This window comes from Pan paniscus, chromosome 1, assembly GCF_029289425.2.
Source record: "Pan paniscus chromosome 1, NHGRI_mPanPan1-v2.0_pri, whole genome shotgun sequence".
In the NCBI taxonomy this organism is placed as follows: Eukaryota; Metazoa; Chordata; class Mammalia; order Primates; family Hominidae; genus Pan; species Pan paniscus.
In genome coordinates this window covers 200,901,783-200,914,334 of record NC_073249.2, presented here as the reverse complement: position 1 = coordinate 200,914,334, position 12,552 = coordinate 200,901,783, and the positions used below count along the sequence as shown (strand labels likewise).

Sequence of the window (12,552 nt, the reverse complement as noted above, 5' to 3'; positions counted from 1 at the left end):
ACCAATATGGTGAAACCCCATCTCTACTAAAAAAATACAAAAATTAGCTGGGTGTGGTGGCATGCACTTGTAGTCCCAGCTTCTCAGAAGGCTGAGACAGGAGAATTGCTTGAATCTGGGAGGCGAAGGTTGCAGTAAGCCGAGATCATGCTACTGCACTCCAGTCTGGGTGACAGAGTGAGACTGCATCTCAAAAAAAAAAAAGACAGAAATCTATGATGTGTTCTTGAGTAAAAGAGCAAGCCAACAACTTCTTCAGAATATATAGTCTTTTTAAGCATACATGGCACATTTACAACATTGATCTCATACTAGGCCAACAACCAAGTTTCAACAAATTTTGAAGGATGGAAACCATATGGGTCATTTTCTCTGACCACAAAGCAATCAAGCTAGAAAAGAAAAACTATAACTAGAAAAATCTCATGTTTGGAAGGTAGGAAATATACTTTTAAGTAACCCATGGGTTATACATCCTCTCACTTAATCCTCCTAACTATTCATAACGCAGACCCTCATTTTAGAAACACAGGAGCTGAGATAAGAAAGAGAATACCATTTGCTCAAATTTACCCAGTTGGCAGTGGTGGAGCCAGGACTCAAAACCAGGCTCTGTAACTTTAGAGCCCAGGGCTTTAATGATACCCTTCTTATGCTATGTCTCATGGGAATTCAAAGATCCTCCCTCACAGCCTCAACGATCTGCTGTTTCACCTCTTAGAATGGCCAGTCATTGACAGGTGGAGATCTAGGCCCAGCTTGCTCTGGTGGCCCTGACCATGGGCCATTGTGTAGAGATGCATTTCCCTTTTGCTCTTACCTACTTGGACTGAGGCACGAAGTCTTGAGTAGTGGAGAAGAGAGTTTCAGTTTGATGCCCCCAAATAGCTTTGAACTGGATCCCTAAGAAGACTTCCTTCCTTTTAAAGTTTTTTTCCCACATGGGCCCAAGTAGTAAGTGAACACAGAAGAAAGACAGAAGGAAGTCAATTCCAGATGGCTCTCCATCTTGCTCTACTGCAGATTAAACAGAAAATTCCAACATAACATTAAGCAAACAAGAGTATTAATATCATTCATATTATAAACGGAACAGAATGGAAATTCAGTCTGTATCTGACTTAAATTTGGGGCAAGGGCCTCAGAGCCAGAAAACAGACAATAAAAGCACCCTGATTCTGAGCAAGTTGGAGGTTTATAATATTTGAGGCAAGAAAAAATGACCAAGGTACTCCTAGGCCTCTCTGGGAGTGGTCTTCTGCGTTTTTAAATTTTATTTATTTTAAATTTTTCTTTTTCTTTCTTTCTTTTTTTTTTTTAAGACAGAGTCTTGCTCTGTCACCCAGGCTGGAGTGCAGTGGCGCGATCTTGACTCACTGCAACCTCCGCCTCCTAGGTTCAAGTGATTCTTCTGCTTCAGCCTCCTGAGTAGCTGGGATTACAGGCGCCTGCCATTACGCCAGGCTAATTTTTTGTATTTTTAGTAGAGACGGGGTTTCACCATGTTGGCCAGGTGGTCTTGAACTCCTGGCCTTAAGTGATCTGCCTGCCTTGGCCTCCCAAAGTGCTGGGATTACAGGCATGAGCCACCACGCCCAGCCTTCTTTACTTTTAAGATGGGGTCTCGCTCTACTGTCCAGGCTGCAGCTGAGTTTTAGCTGACCAAACTACTTCTCTGTTGTGGCAAAGGCCTGTGCAAATGGCCATTTAACACTGTTGTTCTGTCATCTTCCCCATCTCAACCTGCTTGTGTTGTTTCCTATCAAGATACACTTAGCAAAACCCCCAAAGACATCCAGAGCTTCTGAGGTACCTCTTTGTACCTCAGTTTTTCTCCCTGTGCTGTGAGAGGCATGCTGTCTGCCACTCTGTGGGCTCACAAGTATAACTTACTACTGTAAGTATAAGTAGTACTATGTTCCATACAATGAGAAGACTTGGAAATAAATAGAAAATGTGATCACGGCTCACACCTAGAAATTTACATAAAGTGCTCAGACTTCAACAAGTGGCCCTGGGGAGGGAGAAGGCTGAGAGGTAGGAAGAGATGGTGTTGGGCTGGGCTAGAGTCTCTGAAGGTAGGGATTTTCATTCTATCCTTTGGCTTCATCTCTTCCACTGAAGCAGCAGCACTGGCCGGGGGTAAGGGAATGAGCTCGCTGGGCTGAGTCTTCACATCCAGGCCTCACAGTGCTCAGCCCGGGGCCTGGGTCTCCCCCAGTCCCACTCTACTGCTTGTTCCCCACTCCATCAAGGTCCCAGAAAGTCTGTTTGTCAATCAGCAAGGCATCCCAGTCCCAAAGTGATTTTAAGATCAAATCTAAGATCAAAGTACCCAGTTATCCAAGCAGCAGTGTGATTACACCTTTCAATCTGTGAAAAGGGGTCACGTTGATCACTTCTTGATAGGAGCTCATGGGTGCCCTTGGGTAGCTCCCAAATGAAAACTTGGCTGAAGTGACTTTACAAATGGCCAGTTGTGCCTACAGGCTGGACAGATGGTGGGGGGCCCCTGGGGTGAGCGACGGTCCAATGCCTTCAATAAGGTTGTTCCATTGATTATAGTCTTCTTTCAGGTCTGAAAAGGAAAAAAACAAGAACATTAGGCAAATCATTGTGAGGTTTGGTCAAAGAGTAGCTGACATGCATTGAAGGGGTCATCCTAGAGAGAGGAGCGCCTGGGATACCAAAAGGACTGGTTTTGGTGGGGTTGTGTGGTGGTGGCGGTAACGATAACTATCATTTATTCAGTGCCTTTATAAATGACTTACATAATCCATAACAATTCAATAACAATAATAATAACAGAGGGTAACATTTATTGATGGAGAATTCATTCTAAGGATTGTACTAAATGCTTTACATTCATGGTTTCATTTAATTTTCACCATATCCCTATGAACTAAGTATTACTACTAGTCTTATTATGTAATTCAGGAAACTGAGGATCAGGGAAGCTACCTGAGTTGCCCAAGGTCATTAGAGCTATTAAGTGGTAGAGACAGAATTCAAATCCAGGTCAGAAAGGCAGAGAGGGCTGGGCATGGTGGCTTATGCCTGTAACCCTAGTGCTTTGGGAGGCTGAGGCAAGAGGATCACTTGAGGCTAGGAGTTCCTAGACCAGCCTGGGCAACGTAGCAAGACCTCAACTCTACAAAAAAATTAAGAAATTAGCTAGGTATGGTGGTGTGTGCCTGAAGTCCTACCTACTCAGGAGGCCAAGACTGGAGGATTGCTTGAGGCAAGGAGTTGGCGGCAGTGAGCTGTGATAATGCCACTGCACTCCAACCTGGGCAACAGCAAGACCATGTTTCAGAAAAAAAAAAAAAAAAGGCTGAGAAAATGAAAAGTCTAGTTCCAGGCTCAAGGAGGTTACTAGGCAAAAAGCAGTATCTGACAGCTCAGCCTGTGGGTGCAAATCCTAGACCACTTCAGTGAAGGGCAGGAGCAAGAGGACAGCAACATCACGGAGCAGCGTAACTCCAGGAATGACTCAAGAAGGGGCCCTGAGCTCACAGCCAATAGGGGTAACTACACGGCAAGAACAGGCACAAAGGGTCCAAGCCCTCAGGCTGAGGGAGCAGGGCAAGCTAAGCAGGTGAATGGTGTCCTTCCTCAAAACAAACAGACTCTGGGACAGAAGGCAGGGACCACTCTCATGCATTTTTGGATTCCCAGTGCCCTGCCAGGAACCTGGCACGGAATAGGTCCTCAATGTAAAAGTACTACATAGTCATTAATTCAAAAAACAATAAGCACATCCACTATGTGCCACACTCTGTTCTTTGAGCTAAAAATATATCCACAAACAAAACAGATGGAAACTGCTGACCTCACAGAGCTCATCATCTAGTGGCAGAGACAAACAATAAACATAATAACTATATAGGATGTGAAAAGGGGAGAGGTGCCATGGAAAAAAAATAGAGCCCGTTAAGGGAAGCACTGGTGGTGGCCAGGGGTTGGAGTGAAGGGAGAAAGGAAGGACCCAATGTTTTTTGTTTGTTTTTTTTTTCTTTGAGATGGAGTCTTGCTCTGTCACCAGGCTGGAGTGCAGTGGCTCAATCTCGGCTCAACGCAACCTCTGCCTCCCAGGTTCAAGTGATTCTCCTGCCTCAGCCTCCTAAGTAGCTGGGACTACAGGCATGCACCACCACACCCAGCTAATTTTGTATTTTTAGTAGAGACGAGGTTTCACCATGTCGGCCAGGACGGTCTCGATCTCTTGACCTTGTGATCCGCCCGCCTCGGCCTCCCAAAGTGTTGGGATTACAGGCGTGAGCCACGGTGCCTGGCCAGCCCAATGTTTTAAAAAGGGTGGTCAGGGTGGGCCTCACTGAGAAGGTGAGATTTGAGGCCAGGCTTGAAGGAAGTGGGAGTGTGCCACGAGACTATCTGAGAGGAATCTTCTAGACAGAGGGAGGAGCAGTGCAAAGGCCCTAAGGCTGCAGTGTGCCTGGCGCGTTCGAGGCTCATGTGGTGAGAGTGAAGTGAGCCAAGGGAAGAGCAGCAGGGGAGGAGGCCAGGAGGGACTGGAGGGCCACATGACATATACCTGGCAGGATAATCGAGTCTGGCTTTGGCTCTTAGGGAGACTGGGAGCCACTGGAGAATTCGGAGCAGAAGAGTGAGAAGATCTCACTAAATTCCTAAAAGGATCACTCTGGCTGCTCTATGAAGAAAAGACTCTTCAGTGCTCGCTTTGGCAGCACATATACTAAAACTGGAACAATACAGAGATAAGCACGGCCCTTGCACAAGGATGACATGCAAATTCGTTAAGCTTTCCATATTTTTAAAGAGAAATAAATAATAATACCATGATTGAGGAAGCCAAAATAATAAATAAATAAATAAAATGACTCTTCAGTAAAGTTTCAGGATACAAAGTTGGTGTACAAAAATCAGTGGTGGTGATTTTTCTGGGTGCACTGGCTCATGCCTATAACACCAGCACTTTGGGAGGCTGAGGCAGGAGGATCGCCTGAGCCCAGGAGTTTGAGACCAGCCCAGGTAATAAAGTGAGACACTGTCTCTATAAAAAACAAATGAAGAAACAAACAAAAATATCAGTAGCATTTCTATACACCAATAACAATCAAGCTGAGAACCCAATCATAAACTCAATCCCATTTGTAATGGCCACCAAAAAAAACCAAAAACAAAAACAAAACAAAACAAAACCCAGGAATACATTTAACCAAGGAGGTGAAAGATCTCTACAAAGAGAGCTACAAAATACTGATGAAAGAAATTGTAGATGACACAAACAAATGGAAAAAACATCCCACACTCATGGAATGGAAGAATCAATGTTGTTAAAAATGACCATAATGCTCAAAGCAATTTACAGATTCAACGCAATTCCTATTAAACTACCAACACCATTTTTTACAGAATTAGAAAAAAAGTCCTCAAATTCATATGGAACCAAAAAAGAGCCTGTCAAAGCAACCTTAAGCAAAAAGAACAAAGCTGGAGGCATCACATGACCCAACTTCAAATTATACTACAAGGTTATAGTAACCAAAAGAGCATGTTACTTGTATAAACACAGAAAAATAGATAAATGAAACAGAATAGAGAACCCAGAAATAAAGCCCCCATACCTACAACCAACTGATCTTTGTCAAAGGCAACAAAAATATATACATGGGGAAAAGATACCCTATTCAACAAATGGTGCTGGAAAAATTGGATAGCCATATGAAGAAGAATGAAACAGGACCCATATCTCTCAGCATATATAAAAATTAACTCAAGATGGATTAAAGACTTAAACATAAGACTTGAAACTATAAAAATCCTAGAAGAAAAACTCTTCTGGACATTGGCTCACACAAAGAATTCGTCCTTAAAAGCAAATGCAACAAAACCAAAAACAGACAAATGAGACTGAATTAAACTAAAAAGCTTATGTACCACAAAAGAAACAATCAACAGAGTAAATAGACAACCTACAGAATGGAAGAAAATATTTCTGAACTATATATCCAACAAAGGGCTAATATCCAGAATCTATAAGGAAAGGCTGGGTATGGTGGCTCACGCCTGTAACGCCAGCACTTTGGGAGGCCAAGGCTGGTGGATCATTTGAGGTCAGGAGTTTGAGACCAGTCTGGCTAACATGGTGAAACCCTGTCTCTATTAAAAATACGAAAAAATCAGCCAGGCATGGTGGCGGGCACCTGTAATCCCAGCTACTCAGGAGGCTGAGGTAGGAGAATCACTTGAACCTGGGGGGCAGAGGTCACAGTAAGCCGAGATCACACCACTGCACTCCAGCCTGGGTGACAGAGCAAGACTTTGTCTCAAAAAAAAAAAAAAAAAAAAAAAGAATCTACAAGGAACTCAAACAACAAGAAAAAAAAAAACACATAATCCCATTAAAAAGTAAGCATTCTGCAGAAACTGGACTCAAAAAAAGAAAAAAGTGGACAAAGGACACGAATAGACATTTTTTTCAAAAGAAGACATACAAGTGTCCCACAAACATATTTAAAAAAAAAAGTTCAACATCACTAACCTTCAGAGAAATGCAAATTAAAACCACAATGAGATACTACACCAGTCAGAATGGCCATTATTAAAAAGTCCAGAAACAATAAATGCTGGTGAGGATGCAGAGAAAGGGAACACTTATGCACCATTGTACTAATTTACATTCCTACCAACTTCCATGGAAAACGGTATGGAGATCCCTCAGAGAACTAAAAATAGAACTACCATTTGATCCAGCAATCCACTACTGGCTATCTACCCAAAGGGAAAGAAATCATTACACCAAAAAGACACCTGCACACATATGTTTATCACAGCACTAGCCACAATAGCAAAGATATGGAATCACCCTAAGTGCCCATCAACAGAAGATCTGATAAAGAAAATCTAGTGTACAGATATATCATGGGATACTACTCAGTTATAAAAAAAGAACGAAATCACGTTTTGCAGAACCGCAGGCCATTATCCCAGGTGAAATAACTCAGAAACAGAAAGTCAAATACCGAATGCTGTCACTTATAAGTGGGAGCTAAATGATGGGTACACATGGACATACAGAGTAGAAAAATAAGACACTGGAGACTCCAAAAGGTGGGCAGGTAGGAGAGGGGTGAGGGCTGAAAAATTACCTACTGGATACAATGTTCACTATTCGGGTGGTGGGTACACTAAAAGCCCAGACTTTACCACGTGCAATATAGCTGTGTAAGAAAATTGCACTTGTACCCCCTACATCTATACAAATAAACCCAGCACTTTGGGAGGCCAACGCAGGCAGATCACAAGGTCAGGAGATCAAGACCATCCTGGCTAACACGGCAAAACTCCATCTCTACTAAAAATACAAAAAAATTAGTCGGGCATGGTGGTGGGCGCCTGTAGTCCCAGCTACTCGGGAGGCTGAGGCAGGAGAATGGCGTGAACCTGGGAGGCGGAGCTTGCAGTGAGCCGAGATCACGCCACTGCACTCCAGTCTGGGCGACAGAGTGAGACGCCTTCTCAAAAAAAAAAAAAAAAAAAAAGACTGTGAGGAGAGGGACTGGCAAGGGTGGTAGTGAGGAGACCAGTTAGGAAACCACTGCACTAATTTGGATGAGAGATGATTTGGACAGGATCGTAGCTGTGGGGTGGTGACAAGTGATTCGATTCCATGTGTATTTTGAAGGTAGAGCCAATAGGATTGTTTGAGGGACTGGGTAGGAGGCATGAGAGAAGAGACAAGGATGAAGACTTTGACCTGAGTAACTAGAAGGATGGAGCTACGATTAACGAAGGAGGGAAAGAGTGCAGCTGAAATTGGTTTTGTTTGTTACTTCTATTAGATGACTAAGTAGAATTGGGGAGCAGTGGCAGAGGGAGTCCCCAGCATGGAGTTGGCACGGAAAGCCATTAGAAGAGGTCCAGGCACTGGGCCCTGCAAGCAGCACAGCAGATGGAAGAGGCCCAAACATGGAGATAGGGGGAAGTCCACAGTGTGGATCTCTGAAGTGAAGATGGGGGTTTCCCAGAGGAGGGGGCCATCAACTTTATCAGAAGCTGCAGAGAGTTCCAGAAGTTGGGGAATGAGAACTACTGGAGCTAGCATTGTGAAGGTCACTGGGGACCCTGACAATAGCGGTTTTGATGGAGTACTGTGATGCAAAAGCCTGGAGTGGGTTAAGAGGGAATGGGAAGAGAGGAATTAGAAAAAGCGAAGGCAGATATTCTTTTGAGTTTTGCTGTGATGGGGAACAGGGAGATGGGTGGCAACTGCAGGGGATATTGAGGTCAAGAGAAAGTTATTTTTTTCTATGAGAAACTTCAGCATGAAATGAACCAGCAGAGAGGGAAAAATTGATGATCTAAAGTAAAGAGGGGCTTGGCATGGTGGCTCACGCCTGTAATCCCAGCACTTTGGGTGGCCGAGGTGGGCGGATGACTTGAGGTCAAGAGTTTGAGTCCAGCCTGGCCAACATGGCAAAACTCCATCTCTACTAAAAATGCAAAAATTAGCTGGGCATGGTGGTGGGTGCCTGTAATCCCAGCTACTCGGGAGGCTGAGGCAGGAGAATTGCTTGAACCTGGGAGCAGAGGTTGCAGTGAGCTGAGATGGCAGCTACTGCCTTCCAGCCTGGGCGACAGAGTGAGACTCTGTCCTAAATAAATAAATAAATAAATAAAATAAAGAGGGAAAAATCACTGGCGCAATCATGTTGAGCAGACAGAAGAGGATGGAATCTTGTGTTGGGGGGTTGGCCTTAATGAGGCAACTGAGGTGGGAACTCTAGTAACCGAAAGGAAAGCTGATTATACACAGGAAGGTGGGGAGAGGTGGTGTTGGGAGTCTGAGGAAGTGCTGGTTGCTTCCATTTTCTTGGTGAAGTGGGAGGCAAAGTTAACTGAGAGACAGGATAAGGGAAGAGGTGTGAGAGGTTCGAGGAGAAAAAAGGTGTGAAATAGTCTTCCAGGAGAGTGGGAGAGGAGAGTAGGTGGAGACAGGAGCTGCATGGAGTTAATATGAAGGAAGCACCAGTCTTCATAGAAGATCATATCCCCAGAACAGCCAAACAAGTGCTCTCAGAAGGATTTTTTTCAGAGTGAGAGGTTCAGCTGAGCCACTTCCAGCCTATTTTAGTTTCCCATGTGACAATGTACTGTGTGCCTACTAAAAGCTTTTCTCTCTTTGTAAAACTAATTAGCCCAAGCCCACAGCCTTGGCCTTTTTCTTTTCTTTTGAGACAGGGTCTCACTGTGTTACCCAGGGTGGAGTGCAGTGGCACAATCACAGCTCACTGCAGCTTCAACCTCCTAGGCTCAAGCAATCCTCCTGCCTCAGCCTCCTAAAATGCTGGGATTATAGACGTGAGCCACTGTGCCCAACTTTTTCAGACTGTCTTATCTCTTATCACTCGGATTACTGCAAAAGCCTCCTACCTAAGAGCTCCCTGCCTCTCACCTTGCCCCATCCTCCACAATGCACCAGACTGTGAACACAAGTCTAATCACAACATTCACCTGCTTAGAACTCACCAGGGGCTCCTGACAGCCTGTGGAATAACATTCAAACTCACTTCAGCAAATCCATAGGCTTCTTCCTCTGGCTTCTGCCCACTTCTCTATCTTTGCCTTTCAACAATTCACTCTCCTGAGCTCCAGATACACTAAACACAGTTTCCCAATCCTGACCAGGCCCACTCAAGCATTTATGCCTTCTGTCCAGAAGACCCTCGCCCTTTCCTGCCTGTGAACCCTCCACTAAGATTAAAGGCAAACATTGTGTTGTCAAGGAAGCCCCCTTTCCTAGCTGTTCTTCCTCTCCTGTCAAAGTTAGGAGACTGTCCTCCATGTGGACAGTCTAAAGACTGAGTGCCTACTGTGGCCATGGAACTTATCACTCTGAATTGTTACCAGAGTCACCGCCAGCATAGTGAAGTGACTAAGGGCATGGGCCTTGGAATTGGCCAGTCTAGGTTACATATTGGCTTTGCCACTTGATAACCAGATAACCTTAAAGAAATTACTTAAATTTCCTACGCTTTGGTATCCTCCCCTGTAAAATGCAGTTAATAATAAAGGTATCTACTGGAAAGGGCTGTCTCTAGAATTACACGCGATAAAGCAGGAGCAGAAGGCCTGGCATAAAGTAAGTCCTCAAAAATCTTCTTTCAGTCTAAGTGCCTCCTACCTCCCATTTCCATGTCTGCTAGCAGGTTTCTAACAGTGAGTATCTTAGCTCAACGGGTATTGCTTTTAAAGGGAGCCCAATCGTGCCATGGTGGGCTTCCCATCATCTTTCATCTTAAGCTTTTATAATGACATGGTGCCTATGAGGAGACAGGGGAAGGGGGCTGAGGACCAGGCAGTCAGGCGCCATTAAAGTCTTGAGACATGGGTCCATTCCCTGCTTGCCAGGTGATAAGAATGATGCCCTAAAATCTCTTATTGACCCTAAGGTCTCCAAACACAGGCTGGAATCAAGGCTCACGATGTGTAAGATGAAACGAACAGGCAGAAATATAAAAATGAAAATTTACTTCCAAAAAGTCAATAAATGCATAAGACAGATGTGTTTTAAATGCAAACTCAATCCAGGCTGTTTGTTGTGCACTTGTGAGGAATGTGAATGCACTCAGGTCATCCAACTAAAAGGCTAGTGTCCAGAGCACAGAGATGGCCAGGCGCGATGGCTCACACCTGTAATCCCAGCACTTTGGGAGGCCGAGGCAGGTGGATCACTGGAGGTTAGGAGTTCGAGACCAGCCAGGCCAACATGGTGAAACCCTGTCTCTACTAAAAATACAAAAAGTAGCTGGGTGTGGTGGCACATGCCTGTAGTCCCAGCTACTTGGGAGGCTGTGGCAGGAGAACTGCCGGAGAATTGCTTGAACCCAGGAGGTTGAGGTTGCAGTGAGCTGAGATCACACCACTGCACTCCAGCCTGAGAGACAGAGTGAGACTCCGTCTCAAACAAAACAAAACAAAACAAAAAACAGAGCACAGAAGAGACTGTCCAGGATGGCACCGGTCAGACCACATCTAATACATTATAGTCAAGTCAGGGCACCACAGTTTATCTATTTATTTTATTTTTTGGAGACGGTATCACTCTGTTGCCCAGGCTGGAGTGCAATGGCACGATCTTGGCTCACTGCAGTCTTGACCTCCCAGGCTCAAGTGATCCTTCCACCCCAGCCTCCCGAGTAGCTGGGACTATAGGCACATGCCACCATACCTGGCTAATTTTATTTATTTTTTTGCTGAGATGGGGTCTCACTATGTTGCACAGGCTGGTCTCAAACCCGTGGCCTCAAGCAATCCTCCCATCTCAGCCTCCCAAAGTAGCTGGGATTACAGATGTTGAGCTACCATGCCCGGCCAGGGCACTACACTTTAGAAGGGGCACCAAAAAACAGTGACTCCAAAGGAAGGGGATAACAAATAGCAACATGGGGAATCGAACAGGGACAGGTGGAGGTACCACGAACATTTAGTTTAATAAACAGAACACTCAGAGAAGACCAGCATAGGTGACTTCAAATATCTAGGGAACTGCCAGGTGCCGTCTGAGGCTTCTATGGGTAGCTCTTGAGGGGTTAACCTGGGCAAGTAGAGGAGGGTTACAAACTAGGAGATCTTGCTCTTAGGTTAGAGTTAAGTCAAACCTTTGAAATTCAGACAAGCCTGGCTCCTTTCTCATGGAAACTGCCCTGCACACAGCACCTGCTGAGGGATCAGAAAGGGACCTCTGATGCAGAGAGCTCAGAGCCTAGCTGGGACGGGGGCTACAGTGTGTTCTGGCGGGCAAAGAGGAGCTGATACAATCAAATTGCCTCTCTTGGAAATCTGTTCAAAGAAATCCAAAAAAATACGGCAGTGAGCAGTGGGAGCTGAAGATGAAAGGATGCCGCAAGCTAAAGGGAACACACTCTGAGTGGTTCAAGCCGAGTGAAGTTATGAGGAAGCAGAAATGGAATAAACAGCTGCTATCAGTGAGAGAAAAACCACAAGCAGAAAAAAAAATGCATAACGGAACAAAGAAAAAGAGATGTCGTGAGAGGAAGACACAGAGAGACTGAACCCATGAGACAGACGGAAAGAAAAGTCAGTCCTGCCAGCCACCCTGATTTCTATAACTGCACTCCCACCCAGTACAGGTGCACTCTCATAAACAAACTCCCCTTTTTTTCTCAAGCTAAGTTTGTGAACCTCTAGTCTTTGTAACCAATAAAGCTTAATAAGAGGATGCCTCCTCTGGGTGGAAGCTGGACCATGGACCTCTGAGGCCTCGCCCTTTAGCTGCTCTATGACTGATGACATTATTCATAGTCCTTCCATGCTTTGTTTCTTTAAAACACTTCCATAAATTTAGCCCGTTATCCTCATAAACTCCCCTACAATGCAGATAAGGTGGGCAATAATGAGTCTGGGTAAGGAGAGAGGTGGTGGAGTAGAGAGAGGTGAATACTCCATTTACAGGGAGGAAACCAAGGTTCAGAGAGGTTAAATGACTAGGCCAGGTCATTCTGCAAGTAAGATAGTCAGGATCTCCAAACTTTCAGTTAAGTATTT

General features: G+C 44.8%; 1 protein-coding gene and 1 non-coding gene across 3 annotated transcripts in view; one reads left to right on the top strand and one right to left on the bottom strand.

Moving 5' to 3' along the window:
- Window positions 1-251: 251 nt before the first annotated feature.
- Window positions 252-12,552, bottom strand: part of PAFAH2 (platelet activating factor acetylhydrolase 2) — a 39,007-nt gene continuing 26,706 nt past the window's right edge. For both annotated transcript variants that reach the window (XM_034958760.3, XM_003809461.6), the window contains one exon: window positions 252-2,578. In XM_034958760.3, the coding sequence (XP_034814651.3) occupies window positions 2,484-2,578 (95 nt within the window). In that variant the 3' untranslated portion in view covers window positions 252-2,483. The remainder of the gene's footprint in view (window positions 2,579-12,552) is intronic.
- LOC112438292 (U6 spliceosomal RNA) lies at window positions 4,694-4,797 on the top strand. The gene has a single exon (XR_003026748.1). It is a non-coding gene; the product is annotated as a U6 spliceosomal RNA (small nuclear RNA).